We start from the raw sequence: 25,009 nt of genomic DNA, 5'->3' as shown, positions 1-25,009 counted from the left end.
CTGTTTTTCTACGTAACAGTGATTTTTTAAAGCCAATGGAATAAATGTCGAGTTATATTATATGTGCTATCAAATTAAACACCCAAATACCTAAATTGATTTCAGAATTCATTTTTTTATTATAACACGGATGTACGGGTTAGTACACGCGCGTAAACCGAATCCCGTATACACTCAAGATGAAAGAGTTTTATGAATATACGGGTCCGAACACACCCATATATTCAACATCCCGTACATTTACCGTACACGTTGGATGTACGGGTTTCAGTACATTCCCGTATATTAAACCATTTTCCGCAGTGTAAGTCGTCTAGATATATTGGAAGTGTTCTATAATGCTTCATCACGTTCTTTGAAGAAGCATGTGTCTGAATACTTTCATGCTTCTGGTGGCTAATTAAAGTTAGGTAAGTTTATGTATTAAAAGTTGACAGGTGTTACCATTTTTGTAACGCGTTTTAAGCGACGCGAAAGGAGTTCCTAGACTACACACGGTACTAGCACAATACGGAATCAGAAAACGACAGTATTGTTATACGGATTTTTCAATACGGCTTGCTGTTTTTTAACTGTTGGATATGGAATTTTTTTATAGGCTCGTATATAATAAAGGTTTATTTAAGGATCTTACCACGTCCTGTCAGGTTCTGAAGAGTGATCATGTATAAATACGGGATTCAATTCTCCAATGCCTTCATTATATACCAACACTAGTTATGAATGAAAAATAGGGAAGTTATAACTAGAACACGGTAATTCCATCTCGATCACATTTACAAATAAATTCAAGTCATTACAACGTAATGAGGCCGTGATAAGCACTTGGTAAGCGCGTGGTGCAGTCTTCCTGGTCATAGTAAGAACTTACAAAGAACACAATCAACGTGGTGCGCTCGTATTAAAAACGCATTCGACGTAGTGCGCGCGTGAAGAACGTATTTGGAACGTGTGAGACGCAGTGAATGCCTGGCAGGGACGTAGTAAGGACGTAGTATGAACTTGAGTAAAGTGATTTTTTTAAGAATTTGACCGCGTCCTCGATGCATTCGTCGAAATTACCAGGACGTAGTGCGGTCTTCATGGTCTTTGTCTAGTGTGATGGGTTTATGATAAACGACAGATTTAAGTTGTGAGGTTTATAGCCGTTAGGCTATCTAAGGTCGGCATTGTTTGCGCCGCTTTGGACTCCCCAGGTAATCGAGGAACAAAGTTTTCGGTTTAAATATCAGCATGTTTCACAAAAAGGAGGAACAAGAGGTGGTTTTAACAAGGAAATAGAAAAGAAAGCAGTGCGTTTCAGAAAAGGTTAGAAAAAGGAGGAACGCAGGAAAGCCTGTATAACGTTTGAACGTGAGTGTGCTGTCGCGAGATCTCTTTTTCCAGGAGGGCATCAGGACTACAGAGATATACAGGCGAACCGCGTTGGCTCGAACTCGCTTGGCTCGATTTACTCGTTGGTGCGTACATAATATCGGGGCTTCTCATTAAGGAGAAATGGGCCTCGTTTTACTTGACGGTGTTTTCGCCTCGGCGATTTTACCGATCACTTCGATCTGCATCTTTGGGGCAAAGGGCATAGTGTACAGATTATTCAGAACTTTGTTGAATTTAACGACATCGTTGTTAACTTTTAGATATGAAATATTTGATGACTAGCTCACATATTGAAATATGACAAAGAAGAGCTAAAAGGTTGTCTCGAACATTGTTAAAAATACAACAGAGAGCAGTATAGATATTAAAGTTAATAACGATGACGTGAACAACATTTTTAAATTTGACAAAGTTCGGAACAATCGGCTCATTGTCTCCGTTGTTTTGTAATTGTGTAACGAATGTGATAAAAAAAATGCTGGCAAACTGACACTCTATTAATTAATACTTGGTGATTACAAACGTGACTGTACATATAAACCTTTTCAACACAGAGTAGCTATATAATGCAAGCTAGCAAAATGAGTTTTAGGTCAACAGGGTACAATTGTAACTCAGAGTCAATAAAAGTGGATAACATACCGATAAAATTAACTCAAATATAAGTGCCCTCACCACTACAAATAAAACATGAACGTTTAATGAATCTTTAATTTATGGACTACCCCACCCACGTTTATACTTTGGAAGGCCATAATAAATTAATTGTTCACTCTGCATTATCAACATGTGTTTTTTTGGTAATTCTTTGGATTAATTTATATCTGAAGTCAACTATTTACTTGTATTTTCCTTAATTATTGTTCACAACGCGGTTTCCCATAAGATATCATGGTCATTTAACAATGCAATGATAAATGTTGTGTAGTAAAATATATTAATGATATAAACCCTTCGGAGTTTCTCCTTCGGGCTTAGAGGCTTTGAATGTTTTTGTTTTTGTGCTAAAATGTGTACTTTAATGTATTCCTACGATGAAAAAATAATGAAATCATTGTTCCCTTTATTTTGAACTTACCGATGATTTATTGACACTCAATACACCCATTATCAGTAAATACCTTCCGATACATGTATATAAACCAATTTTACATGTACATGTTACTTTAAAATTGGGAAGATTTAAACGGTTCTACCATCCAATCATGATGAAACTTGGTGACAATGTTTATGGTTACAATGTCAAGGTCAAGTTCGATTTACAGATAAATCCCGCAAGAATCGTCCAAAAGCATGCAAATCTTACATTAAAATAGTATGTTGATATCCGATGCAGACATTTACTTTATCATGCGACGGTTAACCATCAACGATGGAATTTAATGCTGAGGTCGACTGATAGCCTAGTAAGTCGTTTTATACGTTAGCATTTCCTCACTAGGTAAGGACACATTTATACAGGAATAGAATTGGGTTAAGCGTGAAGTGCACGTGTATGCAAAATGTAACCGAGATGTGTTGAAATATTCTTGTATTATTCTATATATGGTGATCGGTACTTATATAAAGCTTAGTGTAATTTGAAACTTCGTGTGAAGGATCTTAATGTGAGTACATATTTTATCTCTCATGAATGTATTACTTTATTTATAACAGTAGTATTTAGGCCAATTACTTTATCATTCGCTAGTAAAAATGCAAAGTTAAGCAACTTTCTTCATGGTAATATGTAACAATAAAACCTACTTTCGTTTTAACCCGTTTGTATAAATGTATTTTGTGTTTAAGTGTATATTTCATGATGTTTCATATTAATGTTAAAAAAATGTTGTTGTTTTTTTTCAATTGACCTGCATTAGTGATACATTTGCCATATTAAGTACATTAAAGTCAACACTTTGAAAGATGTATTCAATGGAAAACCTCAAATTCTTAAATTGTGCTTTATATCTATCTTTTATTGTACTTAAATGCTTTACAAAACACACTTTTGGACGAAGTTGAACATTAAAACAGTGTCGTATTGCATGTTAATTCGTTGCACACTGTGGGTGTCCCGTGTATTACTTTAGGCTCGACATTTCATTTAATAACTGGTCACAATCATACGTGAACCAATATAAATTTGGTATTATTGGAAAATAATCTAAGAACAATCTTAGAAACATCAGACAATAATACCACAAGTACACCATTACACTCATGATCCGGAAGTATTTGACCTTCTGCTCGGCAGTGCTTTCTTTTAATATTGTAAGGAATTGTTTTACCCATACAAATGAGGTACAATATGATTTATAACTTAATCAAATGAAAGTATTAGACATTGTCGAAGAAATCCTCTTTTGACACCAATACAAATAATGAGAAATAAATCAATAATATAATAAGCCAATCAGGCATGCGCTATTAATGTATGCTGAGGTTACAAACAACCATAAAATATGTCGTCTGACCTAACGCATGCTACAATGTTTTATCTAATTCATCCATGTTTTAATTCCTGCTGCACCGGATAATATTTGTTATCAAAACCAGAACATCTTAAGTGATAATAATGTGTCCAGTCTAAGCGTTTTATCTTTATGAATAAATCGGTGAGGTCTTAGTACACGTAGTTACGACTTCTTGACCTAATGATCATTAGGGTCAATGACCATAAGTGTTTGCACAGTCCAAATACCCCAGGCCTGGTTTATCTACAATAATTGACTATACACACTATAAAAACGGCCCCTTAGATATCTTCCTGATTGAAATAGAAACACAGGTTTTATAAACACTTAAACGTATGTTGATAGACATTCATTAAGACTTTTGTTTTTTCCCTTTAAATGAAGTCATATTTTCATATTTTAATGTAAATTTTCCATTCTGATAATGGCGTAATGTTGAAATGGTTTAAGTGGTGAAAGGGGTCCAGTGGTAAACGTGCCCCCACGCCTTATCCAAGAGGATGTGGGTTCAACCCTGACTAGGGAAACTTTCTTATGGTCTACAAAAATGGTGTCTTCCCAGTAAAAAGACTCCTATCGGCTTTTTCACAATCGAGGTACAAGAAATTAGTTAAAACTAAACTAAGCCGTTAAAGTCGGTGTCGACATTGGACTAGATCAGTACTTTTTAGAGATGCACTCTTACTCCCAAATAAGATTTTAATACCACAATTAATACAATTGTTTTAATATACCAAAAACACCAATGGTTCTTCTGAAGGATACCGAGTTTAATTTGAAAGAAAGGTGCAGAAAACACGATATCTTTACCTTATGAGATGATAAAAGATCACTTTAATCTTTTAGCACACACCAATCATTTAATACTTTTTCGTTTTCAGCTATTAAACAAACGGTAACAATCTTGTTATCAGTTATTAATATTTTCCATAAATGCACTATTTAGTAAGTAGTTAACGGATTATCACTCAAAAAATATGTTTGTTATACATGTGTATGTATTGATTTTGAATAAGAGTGTCACTTTAACAATAATTGCTAAAATTAATGTTTAAAAAGTTAAACACATATAGCGCCAATTGTATGAATGTCGATACCATTTTTAAATGTCAATTCATTTTTATTGCATATACTTGCATCCTCAATGAAAATTTGCAACGCAAGGCTTTAATAGCATTGTGCCAAAAATCCGTTTGCATGCAAAAAATGAAATCTACCGCGCGATTAGGTGCCAACATTATCAGAAAAACAAGAACTAAATAATATGTTCTACTTAAGATTATTCATACAGTTGAAAGAGATATAAGTGAAAATGCATTGAGAGTCTTGGTCACGAAATTACATAACATACAGAAAAAGAACCGCAATGTATTCTACCTTATATAATTCAGCGACAATCTGCAATAAATTTAATTATGGTTTTGCAATATTATGTTTTAGTTCGAGTGTTGAAAATTCATATGATCAGCATTTTACATCGTATATTGATTCAAATCATGTATGTGTTCGAAAATATTTGTCCAATGGGGTGGCGCTATTTTTTTTAAAAAAACTGCCTTACCTTCTTAAGGTAAAACTAAAGTCTGCCGTTATTTATCAGGTAAATTGGTTGATTTAAGTTTTCCTTAAAGATTGTCTTCGCATAACCATTTTTATCCAAGCAGGTATTTGTATAAACCTTTAATACACAGGATATATTCAGGCTTAAATATAATAGTGTTACATTTAAATTATTTGATTGATGAATAAAATTTAGTAGGTTAACATGCATTATATTTCCATAATTTTACGTAATTAATCATATTTGTCTTAATTGCAGAATTGTCTATTTAGAATCAGGAGGTCAATGTTTGGAAATATTTCTGAATCACTTATGATATCGGGTGTTTACTTTTGATTTTTAAGTATCTCTTAAGACACTATAATTATATATGGATGACACGAGTTATTTTAGTAATTATATTAGGCTGTATAAAATTATTTTACACATTTTAAGGAACGTAACTCCCCTGATGAATTATCCCATTTGAATAGTCTCTATTAGGTGAGAATCAATTCCCAGTTTTGCTCAGGAAACTACTTTTTTAAGATATTTCTCAGACAAGTATTAATGAAAATATCATTATCTATCATGAATATTGTTGGATGAATATTTGTTTTTTTATGCAAATAGTGCTTTATATCACTTTGATATTTGTATTCTTAGAAAAGCAAGGTAGACACTTTATTCTATGCTGGGCTATGGTTTTCTGAATATATACGTCATTGCGTCACTCAATCGTCACAACTCGGCCTTCTCCGGCAAACTTCGGGATAGACCCCGTAAAGAGGCTTCAAATTATACGAAGATGTGATAAGGACGCCGGCGACTTACTCAATTAGGCCCGCGCTATTACGTAAAATAAAAACACAGCTTGATACTATCCTCCCTAAAACTTGACGGTTGAAAACACATACAACTCGTTTTCAATATGCGCGCCGCCATGTTGGAGAGAAAAGAAGAAGGACTGTCACCATGCATTAGATATACAAATAGATTTACAAAAGCTTTCTGTTTCAAAAGCGTATCTTTCAGTTGTCTAAAAATTAATGTCTGATAAGGGTGGTAAATGATCGAAGACGATAGTTTAACATTAATTACACATCACATTCACCAGGGTTTCAAACAAGCATGTGGCACTTTGCCATTGTCCTGTTTTCACTTATTTAAGTTAATACTCAGCAATACATTACAAGTATTACAAGTATTTCATTTTATTTAACACTCAAGTATGCGAGTTTTGGATGCATGGTTACCTCGTATTATTTTGATATCATTTAAAAAGGGTGCTGTTTGCAGAAAAAAGCGTGTTAAACATTCATCGAATTTAATATAATAAATTAGCTATGTTTTACCTTCACAGATTGCCAAATATGTCTGATACGTCGTATGATATCAAAAAATAAAGAACAGCTTGAGATTTGTGATAACGTTTTTCTGCGATGTATTTTCGGTCGTTTGTTTTAAATATATAAAGGTTAACAGAGTCATCGCAGAACTAGCTAAGTTGTAAGCCGGGTTCTTTAATTTTCGTCTTCATGGGTCCGCCAACGTCTCAGTTCTCAAGCATACATAACATAATTATCTGGTGCCGCTTGCATTTAAAAGAAGAGATCATCATCATCACCATGATCATCAGCTTTATCATCATCATCATCATCATCATCATCATCATCATCATCATCATCATCATCATCATCATCATCATCATCACATCATCATCATCATCATCATCATCATCATCATCATCATCATCATCATCATCATCATCATCATCATCATCATTATCATCATCATCAACAACAATAACAACAACAACAACGACATACTGGGACTGCAGCTACTACTATAACTACTTTTGGTATTTGCAGCTCCCAGGGCAGCCATGTCGGAGGAAATGGAAGGCGGTATGACACCGTGGCTGTTCTTCAGCGTGGGTGTGTGTGTGTTCGGCAATTCCTTTCTATATGGTTACAACATTGGAGCCGTCAACTCTCCAGCCAGGGTAAACATCTTGTTAAAGTCTGCGTGTTATGTACTTCAATACAGCTAATTTATATTTATAAACTTAAATTTGACCTTATTGCTTCAGGACTTATGTTTTGAAATATGTTTAGAAATTATTATAATTTATAAATCAAAAGCAAGGAGTCACTCTTTACTTTGACGATGATGTAGGCCAATGGCATACGAGGTACAAGACCTAAAGCAGATATATGTATATGAAGTCTCGGTTAAGGGATCCCTTTTTCTTTTAATTAAGTACATAATTGTTTCTGGAAAGTCTGGATTTAAAGTCGACATTAAAAAATTGTTATTTTATTTCAGTTGATCAAAGCCTTCTACAGCCAAATCTACTTGGCTAGAGATGGAAAAGAAACCATTTATAACTTTACAGACAGGAGTCTTTATTATGTAGAGTTGCCTAGCGACAGTAACTACCATAATAACATGAGTGACGTCACACATGATGTAATGTACACATCCACTATGGCAACTGATGTACATTCTAACGTAACTGTAAGGCCAGCATTACTTGCCAGAACTGAAGAAGGTATGATGATTTTTTTTTAAATTTTTATGATACGTATCTTTGTAAAGGCATTTCGCAACAGATATTTTCCCGTTTCATCGCACTCCACACAGCGGTTACTTCCCTTAGAATATAATACTGCCATCACGCATGTCATGTGACGATCAAAATCACGTGGCATCATTCAAAAAGTTCACTTTGCTTTCATTTGAAATACAAAAAAATATTTTTTTTACTTTGTACACAACGTTAATTTTTTATAAAAAGTCCCATACATATGTGTAAATTTGTTTTTCAAATTAATTATATTGCTGAAATAATATAGTCACCTTAGTGTTATAACTCAAAAGCTGCATATATAAATAGAAACATATATTGAGTTCGTGCACTGAGGTGACTCTATGTTCTATTGGTCAAGGGAGATCACTGCGTAGGAATAAGCAATGGTCAGGAAATCTAATTGATTAAACGTGATGATGCGACAACGCGAAATTTATATCCAGTCTTTGACTATGTAACAAAACAAAGCATACCTTATTCTGGTGTATGATTTTCAGAGATTGAAGGGGACAATTACATCGAACTGATGTGGTCAATAACGGTTGCGTTGTTTGTATTCTTTGGAATGATTGGAGCCTTCGCATCTGGACGGATCGCGGACTACTTTGGAAGGTGTGCGTAGGGACTATTGTTGTTGATAATTCATACGCTGAAATCAAATAATCCCTATAGTGTAGCATGCTCATGAACAATTTAGAATAAACCCGTTTTGAAACGCATTGAAATGCATAGTTATGTTAACACAATCTGGGTCCCTGATTACGAACAGTCTCATGTGTGAGTTCATACTCAATTGGCAAAACTGCAAATGTCATTGTAACTTCCTTTTCGGTTGATTATTTACCATGGAATTTGCTGAATGTCATTTCTATGTTAGCTGACATTCTAGCATGAAACAAATGGAATAAAGATTTCTTTTAATTTTATAAACGTGCTTTTCTTAGTCTGAACTCAGACTTGAAGCTGTTCGTAATCACCTCCCATGAAGTCGAAATATTTTGACGATCTTAAAAAAGTCTGTAATTATAGACTCTCTGATAATCGCATTAATCATGTAATAAAATCAGTAGCCCACATGTACAAGCATAACCGTATTATCACCGTACAAGTTAGGTTTTGCAACCTCCCTTATATAACACCCTACCTCTGATATTTCGGATTTTTTTCAGAAAAAAGGGGTTGATCATGATAGCGTTCCTCCAAATCTTGGCGGGGATCACAGGAGGAATTCCTACGCTTGCGAGGTCGCCGGAATGTTTGCTTATCTCTAGAATTCTCGTCGGGCTACATAGCGGTAAAGCAAACCTTTTTTTGTTATCTCTGTATGAAGCTGTGGTGTAGCATATGTAAGTTAGCAGAACTATATACACACATAGCATTCACTTGAATAGTCCATATAAATGTGTATGCATATACCGATATCTTGACCATTGCCGCCCAATAGTCAGCGATGAGTATACATATGCCGACAACCGGGTCATTGACGCCCAATAGTCAGCGATGAGTATACATATGCCGATAACCGGGTCATTGACACCCAATAGTCAACGATGAGTATACACATGCCGATAACCGGGTCATTGACACCCAGTAGACAGCGATGAATATACAAATGCCGATAACCGGGTCATTGACGCCCAATAGTCAGCGATGAGTATACATATGCCGATAACCGGGTCATTGACGCCCAATAGTCAGCGATGAGTATACATATGCCGACAACCGGGTCATTGACGCCCAATAGTCAGCGATGAGTATACATATGCCGATAACCGGGTCATTGACGCCCAATAGTCAGCGATGAGTATACAAATGCCGATAACCGGGCCATTGACACCCAATAGTCAGCGATGAGTATACAAATGCCGATAACCGGGTCATTGACGCCCAATAGTCAGCGATGAGTATACATATGCCGACAACCGGGCCATTGACACCCAATAGTCAGCGATGAGTATACATATGCCGACAACCGGGTCATTGACGCCCAATAGTCAGCGATGAGTATACATATGCCGACAACCGGGTCATTGACGCCCAATAGTCAGCGATGAGTATACATATGCCGATAACCGGGCCATTAACACCCAATAGTCAGCGATGAGTATACATATGCCGATAACCGGGCCATTGACACCCAATAGTCAGCGATGAGTATACATATGCCGACAACCGGGTCATTGACGCCCAATAGTCAGCGATGAGTATACATATGCCGATAACCGGGCCATTAACACCCAATAGTCAGCGATGAGTATACATATGCCGATAACCGGGTCATTGACACCCAATAGTCAGCGATGAGTATACACATGCCGATAACCGGGCCATTGACACCCAATAGTCAGCGATGAGTATACACATGCCGATAACCGGGTCATTAACACCCAATAGTCAGCGATGAGTATACATATGCCGATAACCGGGTCATTAACACCCAATAGTCAGCAATGAGTATACATATGCCGATAACCGGGCCATTAACACCCAATAGTCAGCCATGAGTATACATATGCCGATAACCGGGCCATTAACACCCAATAGTCAGCGATGAGTATACATATGCCGATAGCCGGGTCATTGACGCCCACTAGTCAACATTGAGTATACATATGCCCATAACCGGGCCATTGACACCCAGTAGACAGCGATGAGTATACACATGCCGATAACCGGGTCATTGACACCCAATAGTCAGCGATGAGTATACACATGCCGATAACCGGGTCATTGACACCCAATAGTCAGCGATGAGTATACATATGCTGATAACTTGGCCATTGAAGCCTTATAGTCAACGATATACATGCCGATAATCGGGTCATTGACACCTAATAGTCAGCGATGAGTATACATATGCCGATAACTTGGCCATTGACGCCTTATAGTCAACGATGAGTATACATATGCCGATAACTTGGTCATTGACACCCAATAGTCAGCGATGAGTATACTTATGCCGATAACCCGGCCACTGGCGCACAATAGTCAATGTTGACTATTCAAATGCCAATTACTTGGCCAGTGACATCCACTAGTAAACGTTGATTATACATCCAATTATTTTTTCCAGTGACACACACTAATCAAACCTAAGTAAACATATGTCAATAACTTTTCCAGTGGCACCTAATGGTAAACGTTGATTAAACAGATGACACCAAGTACTGATGTAGGACTATGATAAAAAGTATATACATTATGTTCCTTCTACAATACAAGTATACCTTCTTGAGGAATAGGACACCGAGTCCCAATTGACACCGATTTCTGATTTATGGTATTTTTATCTTGACCAATAAAGTGATATAATATCATTTGACAATATCTAAGAAATGTTTAACATATATCTCACAATAAATCGAATTTAAAACATTGTCAAGTGTCATCCAAATATGTTATAGTACCATATATGAAACCAGATGATGTCAAGTCACCATTCCATGAAATAACTTGGCGCGTATCCACTAACGTTCAGACTATGTATTTTAATTTTGTCGTAAAAATCACTTTTGTAGGAGAAATTGTGGTAAAAATAACTATTTCTGCTACAACAAACATGTCCTCAATCAGTAACACATTTCTGTCAAAGTTAGTTGTATAAAAAATAATATTTCCAAACATTTAAGAATTCATATTTCGGGTCCTAAGTATCAGGATCATGACGTTAGTGAATTTTGGGCAAAGAACCAATTATATCATAAGAACTTTACATTTTAAAGCTGCACTCTCCCAGATTAACCATTTTTACAAGTTTTTTTTTTTATTTTTTTTTTGTCTTGGAAAGAGCCAATTTTTGCATAAATATCTCCAAACAATGATATAAGATTTCTGACAAAAATCAGATCGTAGATTTTCATATTTCCGTTCGAAAATTAATGTTTTATGGCTTAAACCGTTACTAACGGTTACTAACGGTTTAAGAAAAATGCATAAAACATCAATTTTTGACCTTAAATGTAAAAATCTGTGATCTAAGTTTTTGTCAGCAGTCTTCTATTACTGGTTTCCATGGATTTTGGCAAAAATTGGCTCGTTCCAAGACAAAAAAAAAGTTGTCAAAACGTTCAATCTGTGAGAGTGCAGCTTTAACATAATTCATTCTAAATGGTTGTATCAATAACTTGCATATATTTTCATACAACTATACACACTTATCATAACATGTGTTGTAGGTATCAACATCAGTCTGGCCTCCCTGTACCTGGCGGAAGTAGCTCCCAGAAAGATCCGAGGGGCGATAGGCACCTGTCATCAGCTGTTTATAACTGTTGGGATTATGTTCTCCATGGTGCTTGGCCTTCCGGAACTATTAGGTAGACACTTAGGTCAATAGGAACTTTTTACCAACTGTTTATTACTTGTAGAATCCTGTTTGCTGTGGTGTTCCGCCTTCCGGTTCTATAAGGTATGCATTTGAAGGGTCAAAAAGCACTTGTCACCAGCTGTTTATAGCTAGAAGACTCTTTTTTTGCTCTGATGTTCGGCCATTCATAACTATTAGACCCGTATGCATTTGAAGGTCAATAGGCATATGTTGCCAGCTGTTAATTGGTGGAATCCTGTTCGCTCTATTGGTCGATTTACTTCTATTTCTATTGGTGGAAGGTAGTTATATGAAGAGACAAGGAGCGATAGGCATCTGTCACCAACTGTTTTAACTTTATTACCGTTACTCTTCTGTATTCTATTGTTTTTTGTTTTTTTTTGTGGCGGAACTAAAAGGTAGGTATTTAAAGATCATAGGTTCGATAAGCAACTGCGACTAGTTGTTTATAACTGTTGGGGATCCTTTTTGATATAGTGCGATGGCTAACGGAATACGAAGATCAGGGGGTCGATAGGCAACTGTCACTCGCTGTTTATTATTGTTGGGATCCTTACTAATATGGTGCTATGATTGCTTGAACTGTTAGTTACGCATCGGATACCCTCAACTATCATGGACTTGCAGACGATTGTTTGTAGCTGTTGCAATTATGTTTTCGATGGTCTGCCTGATTTGATAGATATCTTGATTGATACTGTTTGATGGATACTGACACTGGCATTTTCCTTTGTCCTTACACAATAGTAATATATCTTCTGCAATGACATTGTTGTATTTCCAAACAGTTACGGGTCTGATTGTCATGTTTAAATATGTTGGTGATTTAATACATTGAAAGTACTTTTACATCGATAAGAAGTATGCAAATATTTTACTGACATCGAATTGCTGTTTTGTGTAAATGTTATATTTTATCTCATGCATAGGCTGTCTCTTAAGTTTTTAGCATTCTCGTTCACCAGAGTGATGATGCTATGCGTACCCCAGATATATTTATTATTATCAAACCACTGATGAATGAGAATGGTAGCCAAAATGTCTAAATTTAAGAAAAATATGTGTTTATCGAATGATTACACCACAAAAAGAAAAAAAGCAATATCTTAGTGGTCATTTTAAAATAATAAACAAATATAAGTAGCTAATAACTATTATGGACCTTGTTATTTATATTAAGTACATATTTATGATTCCCCAGGCACGTGGAGGTTATGGCCAATCGTGTTCGCGTTCAATGCGGTCCCCTCCATCGTCTGTCTGATACTGTTCCCACTGTGTCCAGAGAGTCCCCGGTATCTGCTCATCAAGAAGAACGACGAGGATGGCGCACGGAAAGGTGAGGAAATTATTTTTTTGTTTTGAAGATGATCAGACAAACTGAGTGCTTGTAGACTAAATAACAAACGAATGCAGTCTACACTATCTGGGATGTGCGTCTCCAGTTGAGTGGGGGAGAAGATTGATGTAAATGTTGTGTAGTCTGTGTTTATGGATGACATAAACTCTGCATTTTTATTACGTAAGAGGCTACTTAGTCAATATCTTATATGTCTAAAATTGGGTAAAACGTTTATTTTGAAGGCTACAAATGTAATCCAAAAAGCAAATAAGATATGTTTCCTGCTATTTGAATAAATAAATTACTAACTTTACCCTACCGAAATGTTAAAGCGCTGGTCAAGCTACGCGGGTTCGAAGACGTAAACGTGGAAATGGAGGAGATGAGACAAGAAGCACGCCGTGCAACGTCCGTCAAGATGTTCACACTGAAAGAGCTGTTGACCACCCCGGAGCTGAAATTACCGATCATCATTGCCTGCTTCCTTCAACTGGCACAACAGTGGTCAGGCATCAACGCTGTAAGTTGGTTCACCATTTGTACCAGCCCCTTTCTCCATATAACCCGGGCCCCGTTCTTCATATCAACCGGTCCCCATACTCCATTTAACCCGGGCCCCGTTTTCCATATTAACCGGGCCCCATTCTCCATATTAGCCGGGCCTCGTTCTCCATATTAAGCGGGCTCCGTTCTCCATATTAACCGGGCTCCGTTCTCCACATTAACCGGGCTCCGTTCTCCATATTAACCGCTCCCCGTTCTCCATGTAACTCGGCCCCGTTTTTTGTTTAAACAGGGCTCCATTCTATGTATAGCCCCGGCACAATTCTCTGTACTGCCCGAGCCCCGTTCTCCATAAAACCTGGGCTCCGTTCTCTGTAAAACCAAGTCATCGTTCTCCGTATAACCCGTACCCAAACTAACAAGATATAAACTGGCATATAGAGAATAACCTCTTTTAAGGTACATGAGTTATACCTTAGGTGTCCAATGAACAGTTACGAGATGTTTGGATTATCGGAACCATTATTAGTATCAATTAAAAGGTTTTTACGAGTACATAATCGTAAGTAAAGATTAAACCGAAAAGTACATACCATACTTACTCTTTAAGAATAGAAGGACTGCCAAATAGGTCACTGCACGTCTGAATTTGGTTGAAATGATACTAAAACTATAAGAGGTTACCAGCCATATAAAGTAAAAATAGGGTCAATGGGACAATTAAACTCGTAGTTTGTCCATCAGATACCTCAATACAAATCCCATATACTGAGATTTTTGTTTAAAACAAAGTGCGTTAACAATAATTATTTCGCAAGTTTAAAGAATAAAGCACATCCATCAAGTCTGATTTTCTTTTGTTTTATTTCCCTGTTTCAAATGAATGAATTCTGTGTGCCAGTAAATTATATCTTAATCGGGGTTTTACTAAATGTGATCCTCTATAACAAATTTACACTATTCTTTTATCATAAATCAAACTTAACCTCCAAGTTTCCGTGTTTGCATCCATGGTTGCCATTACAGGCGATGTCGTATTCAACATTCATCTTCTCCCAGGCAAGCGTGCCAGAAAACATCATTCCGTACGTCATCGTTGGTCAGGGTGCCATCAACGTCATCAGCTCCATATTCGCCGTAAGTTTTCAAATGCTAGGCCTAAAGCTGCACTCTCACAGATTGACCTTTTGTCATATTTTTTTTACATTTTATTATCTCAGAATCATATGACTTGCCATCAACCCCTTTTATTCTGTCATATAAGATAACCTAAAATATAACATATTTTAAACTGCCATTATTTTTTTAAACCGTTAGTAACTCTTTAAGACATAAACCATTAATTTTCGAACGTAAATATGAAATACTGCTATCTCATTTTTTGTCAGCAGTTTTCTGTCAATAGTTTTCAGACTTTTACCTTTTCTCGAAAAAAACAACAAAAATAAATAACAATGCAAAGTCAAGGTGAAGTATATGAAAAGTCATTTTTGTAAGTATATATATATATATATATATATATATATATATATATATATATATATATATATATATATATATATATATATATATATATATTAATAATATTCTCATGCATCAGAGGTTTGATAATGAAAAATCTGTTGTACGCTCAGCATCATCACTCTGGTGTACGAGAATGATTAATAACAGACATCTCACAATTCTATTATTATATAAACTAAATGTCAAGCACACTGTATTTACGTTTATTTATGACCAATTCGATCTTTGCCATTTGCATGACATTTTGTTTCCTTTCGCTGAAAGTTTAATAGTAGAACTTTGTGGGCGGACAACTTTATGGATATACTGTAACTTTAGTCATCGCAATATTAAATCATTAAATCATCGAAACTATGTTACGTATAATGTCGACTGATACAGTTAATTGACTGACGAGTAATAATATCCCTTAATTGCTCTTGATCCCGTACCGTATTGGCCGAGAGGCCACAAAACCAATTGCATTCTCCGTTATGTTGACTCAAACACTGTATGTTTCTATGCTCTCTTAATAATGAGGTTAAAAAAGCGGACACCTAAACATCAAGACCACTGTCATCCTCTGAACAATATTTTTACTGAAATATTGTTTATTGTATCTGTCTATTCAAGGTATTTAATTTTGAATGGAGAGGCTGAAAGGCGGCCATCTACACCACCAGACAACCATCATCCTCTAAAAATTATACCCCACCATTGTACATTCTGGTTCCTGTTATGTTGAGGCTGAGAGGCGGACACCTACACCACCAGACCACTACATGTGTACATTATATCTGTCTATTCCTTGTTCCTGTTATGGAGAGGCTGAGAGGCGGACACCTACACCACCAGACCACTACATGTGTACATTATATCTGTCTATTCCTAGTTCCTGTTATGGTGAGGCTGAGAGGCGGACACCTACACCACCAGACCACTACATGTGTACATTATATCTTTCTATTCCTAGTTTCTGTTATGGAGAGGCTGTGAGGCGGACACCTACACCATCAGACCAATACTTGTGTACATTATAGATGTTTATTCCTAGTTTCTGTTATGGAGAGGCTGTGAGGCGGACACCTACACCACCAGACCACTACTTGTGTACATTATAGATGTTTATTCCTAGTTTCTGTTATGGAGAGGCTGTGAAGCGGACACCTACACCACCAGACCACTACATGTGTACATTATATCTGTCTATTCCTAGTTTCTGTCATGGAGAGGCTGTGAGGCGGACACCTACACCACCAGACCACTACTTGTGTACATTATATCTGTCTATTCCTAGTTTCTGTTATGGAGAGGCTGTGAGGCGGACACCTACACCACCAGACCACTACTTGTGTACATTATAGATGTTTATTCCTAGTTTCTGTTATGGAGAGGCTGTGAGGCGGACACCTACACCACCAGACCACTACATGTGTACATTATATCTGTCTATTCCTAGTTCCTGTTATGGTGAGGCTGAGAGATGGACATCTACACCATCAGACCAATACTTGTGTACATTATAGATGTTTATTCCTAGTTTCTGTTATGGAGAGACTGTGAGGCGGACACCTACACCACCAGACCACTACGTGTGTACATTATAGCTGTCTATTCCTGGTTCCTGTTATTGAGAGGCTGTGAGGCGGACACCTACACCATCAGACCACTACATGTGTACATTATATCTGTTTATTCCTGGTTCCTGTTATTGAGGGGCTGTGAGGCGGACACCTACCCCATCAGACCACTACATGTGTACATTATAGCTGTCTATTCCTGGTTCCTGTTATGGAGAGGCTGTGAGGCGGCGCCTACACCATCAGACCACTACTTGTGTACATTATAGCTGTCTATTCCTGGTTCCTGTAATGTTGAGGCTGTGAGGCGCCTATCTACACCATCAGACCACTTCATGTGTACATTATATCTGTTTATTCCTGGTTCCTGTTATTGAGAGGCTGAGAGGCGGACACCTACACCACCAGACTACTACATGTGTACATTATATCTGTCTATTCCTGGTTCCTGTTATTGAGAGGCTGAGAGGCGGACACCTACACCATCAGACCACTACGTGTTTACATTATAGCTGTCTATTCCTGGTTCCTGTTATGGAGAGGCTGTGAGGCGGACACCTACACCATCAGACCACTACATGTGTACATTATAGCTGTCTATTCCTGGTTCCTGTTATGGAGAGGCTGTGAGGAGGACACCTACACCCTCAGACCAATACATGTGTACATTCTATCTGTTTCTTTCTGGTTCTTGTTATGGAGAGGCTGTGAGGCGGACACCTACACCACTAGACCACTACATGTGTACATTATATCTGTCTATTCCTGGTTCCTGTTATGGAGAGGCTGTGAAGCGGACACCTACACCATCAGACCATTACATGTGTACATTATATCTGTTTATTCCTGGTTCCTGTTGTGGTGGGGCTGAGAGGCGGACACCTACACCACCAGACCACTACTTGTGTACATTATATCTGTTTATTCCTGGTTCCTGTTATTGAGAGGCTGTGAGGCGGACACCTACACCACCAGACCACTACTTGTGTACATTATAGCTGTCTATTCCTGGTTCCTGTTATGGAGAGGCTGTGAGGCGGACACCTACACCATCAGACCACTACTTGTGTACATTATATCTGTCTATTCCTGGTTCCTGTTATGGAGAGGCTGTGAGGCGGACGCCTACACCATCAGACCACTACATGTGTACATTATATCTGTCTATTCCTGGTTCCTGTTATGGAGAGGCTGTGAGGCGGACGCCTACACCATCAGACCACTACTTGTGTACATTATATCTGTCTATTCCTGGTTCCTGTTATGGAGAGGCTGTGAGGCGGACACCTACACCATCAGACCACTACTTGTGTACATTATATCTGTTTATTCCTGGTTCCTGTTATTGAGAGGCTGTGAGGCGGACACCTACACCACCAGACCACTACTTGTGTACATTATAGCTGTCTATTCCTGGTTCCTGTTATGGAGAGGCTGTGAGGCGGACACCTACACCATCAGACCACTACTTGTGTACATTATAGCTGTCTATTCCTGGTTCCTGTTATGGAGAGGCTGTGAGGCGGACGCCTACACCATCAGACCACTGCTTGTGTACATTATAGCTGTCTATTCCTGGTTCCTGTTATGGAGAGGCTGTGAGGCGGACACCTACACCACCAGACCACTACATGTGTACATTATATCTGTCTATTCCAGGTCCCCCTGATGGAAAAGCTAGGACGTCGACCGTTGCTCATATTCCCAATGGGAATGATGGTGGCCTCGTTTGTAGTACTTTCTGTCTGTCTCAACCTGCTGCAATCAGGAAATTACGAGGTAGGTCTCCCCTTTCATGAGTTCAGTTATATAATTGTCCTTTCGAGACATATCGACCAACGACGAATAAGTCGTTATGTAAAACCTTTGTTGAATTTGCAAACTTTGATTAAATCTGCCATTGACTCTCGTGGTAATTATTTACAAATAACATTTCAAAGAAAAGTTATATATAACGGATGCTAAACTGTATATGTTGTTTGTATTTCACATAAATGAAATGGTAATGCTGTAAGATTATTGATAATAATAATAATAATAATAATAATAATAATAATAATAATAATAATAATAATATTATTATTATTAATGAACTCGTTTGATATACATATACATGTATGAATATATATGTATCGTATTAATATAAATTTAACGTAATATAATGAGAGGTTGTTTCCCTCATTTCTCTTTCGAAAAAGGAACTTCAACCCATGAAATAACATCTTGACGTTGTGTTCTGAATTACAGGAACAGAGGATGACACTTGCAATCATTTGCATAGTCGTAGTTCATACATACGTCATTGGATTTGCATTAGGACTAGGTAAGAATGTGTTCAATATTTCCAGTTATATTTTATCTTTCTATCAAGAAGTTATTCAATGTAAAGCATGACATAGGGTACTATACAAAAACAGAAATAAACGTATACACAGTACATACAATTGCAGTTTGGTTGGAACCTGGAAAAAAATGCATGCATAGTTATAATATATTCCATTATTGTAACTATACTACATTGTAATGAATTGATAAATTAATAAATGTATGAAAGTAGATTTGAGGTCATTTAATGATTTACTTTAATTTTCAAACCGATAAATAGGTTTATAACCGACCCTACAATGGGCAGTTTTCATGACCTTTCAAAATAAACACCAGTCCCTTATAACATGAAAAAGCTACGCTCTATTTTTTTGTTTTTCAGTTATCAGCATAATATTTACTTTTCTTTATAGATTTTAGACGTTTACTATATAAGTATGTTCTTTATGATAATCACAATAAACCTTTTTACCTATCGAAATGAAATTCCAGTTTGTGTTTTGGCTAATTGTAATAGTCTGATAAACTTAAGTTATTATCGAGAAATTAGGGCCTTTTCTTGTATATACCAATAAAATGTACTACCTTTATTCACATTTATAAGCATTTAGATGCATTCTCATTATATTATATATGTAAAAATTAAACAAGTAATAATTGAGATGGATTTATGGTTTTACTCGGGGCAATCCCATTCATTATATGCGCTGAAAGGTATTCGAACAAGCCCCGAGGGCGACTTAATTGGACCAAGCATTTAGCAGTGTTCATAATAAACATCGTTTCTAGATATCATTCGTACCCACTATAACAAGTAAAGTTGGTCCTATTATGTTTGCCAATTCCATTTATCTTGTGCGATGAGGTATTCGTACAAGCTCCAAGGGCGGCTATGAAGGCCCAATAATTTAACTGTGTCCATAATAAACATTGTTTCTAGATATCACTGGTATCCACTATAATAAGTGATAATACATTTGGTCCTGTGTTTTTGTCAGGGCCAATTCCATTCATCGTGTGCGGGGAGATATTCAGACAAGCCCCGAGGGCGGCTGCCATGAGCCTCTCTCTCGCGTTCAACTGGGTCGGAAACTTCACCCTCATGCTTACATTTAGATTTATTCAGGTATGGATCTTGTTTCCCTTATGAAGTTAAAACGGAAAACAAACAACAATAAATTTAAAATTGTTTTCAAACATAATAGGTACTTAGCTGTTTCGTTTATGTAAATAATTCTTATATGGTTACCTTGTTTTCCTTAAAAGGTTTAAATGAGTAAACAAAATTCAATAAATGTAAAATGATTTCAAACGATTTTGCACGGAAACCATTTATAAAAGGAAACTAACGAAAAATCAGATCGCAGGTTTTCAAATTTATGATCAAAAATTGATGTTTTATGCATTTGTCTTAAAGCGTTAGTAACGGTTTTAGACATAAATCATTAATTTTCGAACGTAAATATGAAAAACTGCGATCTGATCTTTTGTCAGCAGTCTTATATCACTGGTTTTTAGATATTTACGCACAAATTGGCTCATTCCAAGACAAAAAATAAAAAGAAGTTGTCAAAACGGTAAATCTGTGAGAGTGCAGCTTTAAGTTGACTCATGCATGTACCCGCGGCACATGCTTGTGTTTGGTTGAGTATAAATTCTTACATGTATTCTGATTCCTACTGCCCTAAAAACGTCCTCAGTCAATTATAATACAGTCGAACCCCGTTGGGTCGAACTCCCAGGGACCAGCGAAAATACTTTGAGCCTCGGAAATTTCGAGCCTTGCGGGAATGTTTACCTTTAGTTTAAAGACATCAGTCCTTAACATTTAGTTCGAGCATCGAGGAATTCGAGCCAAACATGTTTGAGCCAACGGGTTTCAACTGTTCCACTGTTTGTAAATGAACTAAGAGTTTCAAGGTTTTGAAATAACGGTCGTGGCTTCAACTCCTCCCCAATCCAACAACTGAATTGGAAATCAGTGCAACACATAATGTCTGTCGATCGACTCAATGAAACTGACTGCCGCCATCAGTGATTTGCGTATATGTTAATGAATCCAGTGCAAATTAGTGTAACATCTGATATATGTCGATCGACTTCAGGCATCAATTAAACTGACTGCCGCCATCAGTGATTTGCGTATATTGTAATGTATCGCGTGGAACTACATCCTGGTCAATAACCCCACAAAGCATCCGTACATGTACAATTTAAATTGATTTTACTTCAGCTGACCAATTAAAACGGAGCCTTAAATTACGCTCATAAATTTACCGTATTTCGTTGCAAACTTGTATTGTGATAGTGCTGTATTAAACTGATTGACCAGCACCTTTTTCTAAGTTTTATTTGGAAACAGTTTTAGGGATATGAGTTCTGCTTAATAAGTACCTATTGGCATACACGTAGTTTATATTTACTTAAACTTTAGGATAAAGTGTGCGTATACCACGTGATAAATCGAGTCATATATGCTACGACGGACGGCAACATTTTGCTTAAATAAAGACTTAAATCAAAGATAACCTTTCTTTGTCTTCACAATCTAAAATAAAACAAAGTGCAGTACATGCCGGTTAAACAGCAGCATTTTATTACCGGAGTTTAATTAGGTGATTAGATTCCTCAAACAATTCGACAAATTGTTTCCAGACTAATTTGTTGACAGTGCTTCATCAGGCAATGATTTTGTGAAAAGGTTTGTCGAAGTTTTAAGAAACTAAACCCTCAATCAAACTATTGTAAAAAACGAAGGTGGGACGCTGCAAGCAGTGTCGACTGCGCCATATTCTTAAATATATATGGTGAAGAAATAGTAAAGTTATCTTTGTTTTAAGTCTTCATTCAAAGCAAAACATTGCTTCTGACATACATGTAGTATTTATGACGCAATTTATCACGTGGTACACACACACACACGCACGCACGCACGCACGCACACACACTGGTTTTAGAATAAATGGTCCATATAATTGACGCTCTTCGTAATGCTTTATTATTTATTTTACAGAAAAGTATTGGTTCCTACACCTACCTTATCTTCATCTTTATTCTCGTCGGGGCCATCATCTTCATCGTGGTGTTCGTGCCGGAGACGAAGAACAAGACGTTCGATGAAATAGCTCGGTCAATAGCCTTTGGGCGGGCAAAGAATACCGGTGGCTTGGATGTTCAGGAGGAAGAGGAAATGCAGCCAATGGAAGAAAAGCGACGTTAACTGTTTTGTTTTGATTGCCAGTTTACTGCATTTCACTTAACGGAGCAGACACAGAAAAAACAAGCAACAAACTTTAAAAAAGCCATTTTTAATACCTAAAACCTAAAATAAAACAATAATGTCCAAAGGCCAACTAAAAACAGTATCCACGACATTGCTATACGAAAAAATACTTGACAAATATGAAGGGCATCGATTTATTACTAGTAATATTTTTAATCATAATTAACACCGTGACATTTCTAGATCTCATACAGTTTGTTTGTTTGTTTGTTTATTTACGCATTTTGTAGGATAACAAATTGAATAGAAAAGTATACAAAATTCACATTTGTATATGAAATGTATGTTTATAAGCCGAAATGATTACTATTGTTGGGATAATAAACATAATAACTCCTGCGAATGATATGATTTCTTTTTTAAGAAGTTGAAAAATATCCTGAACACAAGTATGATTAATCAAGCATAAAAAGCATAATGCAAACACACGCAGCTACACATTACAAGGAGCAGGAAAAATAACCATCAACATCCAATCGCCGCCCTAACATTTCCAAGTACAGGTCAGAGTTTAATAATTAATTTCTTCGTGAATTAGTAACATAAGGGAGCGGAGCGCAGCGAGGTTTCCCTTTTCATGAAAAAAATACTTACATAACTTATAACCGACTTAATGTTTACCATCAGCTTCAGAATAAGGCCGTGTGCCTGTCAAAATACATAACCATCCCTGCATAACCCCTTTCCCCAGATATGGTTACGTTGTTTTAATAAGCAGTTTAAACCACAGTTCGTGAAACCAATATAAAACCAATATAACCCAAACCAGTTTTACCAGGTAATCACTGGCGGATTCAGCGGGGGGGGGGGGGGGGGCACCCGGCGCCCCCTCCCCCTAAAATCGTCAAAGTTTACTTTTTATTTCAATACAGGAGAAGAAAAGTAATTAAACTACGCCAAAAAATGCACCATTTCGGACTAGAAATTGTTAAGAATTTCTTGGAGAAGGACCCCAAACCCCCTGCCAACACTTCCGATCAAATAAAGTTTGTTTTTGAGGCCGGAGCGCAAGTCAAAAGGGTACGCCACTAAGTAACGGCCCTTCTAACGTCTACTCGTGGATCCGACCCTGGTTATGTACGTGTAATTGGATATAAAAGCGCTAGAGCTGTTGCTTAATGTCTAGATGATGATGATGATGATGATGGATAACTTATAAGTCGCTTAAAACCAGCCCATGAAATTGTCCTCGTTGAATAATTTGAATTTGGCAATGCGCATTATTCATGCACGTGTTTTCGCATGATTATCAAGATAGACGCTCGCTTGCCTGCACGTGCGTGACATGCCCAGCGATAGAAAGGAAGTATCGGTACAGCACAGCTTTCATCCACATTGCGAATATAATGAATCTTCCCCATAGGAAAAAGTCCCAATAGACGAACAGGCCCTTCCGGTTTGATTTAGACATCCTCTGTACACGTGACCATCAAATACGCTTATACCAACCGTACGGATTGTATTCGAAAATGGGAGGAGTCAGTGGGACACCTTGGCCCCAATATCACGAAAATACTTAAGTCAAATCTCAATCTCAGACTCAGTTCAATTTACATCATAAAAGCATAGTAGGATTTAAAATCTTGCCTGTTTTTATACTTTGAAATCATACTTTTTAAATGGAATGTGTTGATAAAAATAAATTGTCAAAGAAAAAATAATTCTAATGCAAAATATATTCTTGAGTTATTGATGAAAAATAATAAATTGTACTCTAGTACTATTTTGTCTGTTGAATATTTTTTCATTGGAGTCTTGACTGAATATTTTAACCAACATATTGAATGATTGAATGCGCTCTTATAAGGTGTAAACACTATATTTTATTTTATTTCCTTCATGTTTGTATCAATTCTTTACCCAAAACAGGCAATTGTAAATAAACGAATATCTTCATAGGGTGTTTAAGTATTTCAAATGTGGTTTTATGCGGCGCACCGTTACGCGACCTAAATGCAGTGATATATCTGCCTCATACTGTATGCGGCGGCGTGGTGCCTCCATGTCGCACTGTATACGGCACTGTTTCAGAACTCTTCATATTTCTATCATTTTCTGCCGGTATAGAACGTATAACAGTCATATTTTCATTCATGACCATATTTTTCGCAGCTTTCATTGTGATGGCCAAAGGCGTTACTGTATATCATTGTTATTATAAGAATACAGTTATTTATAG

At 36.9% G+C, this 25,009-nt stretch overlaps 1 protein-coding gene across 5 annotated transcripts; it reads left to right on the top strand.

The window, feature by feature from the left end:
• The first annotated feature begins 391 nt into the window (after positions 1 to 391).
• LOC128202955 (solute carrier family 2, facilitated glucose transporter member 1-like) lies at positions 392 to 23,163 on the top strand. Of its 5 annotated transcripts, none has more exons than XM_052904162.1 (13): positions 392 to 410; positions 7,245 to 7,378; positions 7,702 to 7,927; positions 8,464 to 8,578; positions 9,136 to 9,260; positions 12,142 to 12,282; positions 13,495 to 13,632; positions 13,968 to 14,155; positions 15,166 to 15,276; positions 18,882 to 19,001; positions 19,470 to 19,545; positions 20,546 to 20,673; positions 22,561 to 23,163. In XM_052904162.1, exons 2-13 carry the CDS (start codon positions 7,259 to 7,261, stop codon positions 22,765 to 22,767), a joined length of 1,695 nt encoding a protein of 564 aa, XP_052760122.1. In that variant the 5' UTR covers positions 392 to 410; positions 7,245 to 7,258; the 3' UTR covers positions 22,768 to 23,163. The 5 variants fall into 5 exon arrangements, with proteins under 5 accessions (XP_052760122.1, XP_052760120.1, XP_052760119.1 ...); XM_052904160.1 differs by lacking the exon at positions 392 to 410 and adding an exon at positions 1,371 to 1,460; XM_052904159.1 differs by lacking the exon at positions 392 to 410 and adding an exon at positions 2,684 to 2,783.
• The last annotated feature ends 1,846 nt before the right edge of the window (positions 23,164 to 25,009 follow it).

This window comes from Mya arenaria, chromosome 9 (genome assembly GCF_026914265.1).
Source record: "Mya arenaria isolate MELC-2E11 chromosome 9, ASM2691426v1".
Lineage (NCBI taxonomy): Eukaryota > Metazoa > Mollusca > Bivalvia > Myida > Myidae > Mya > Mya arenaria.
Note: the sequence above shows the minus strand (reverse complement) of the source record. Positions and strands in the feature narration are given on the sequence as shown.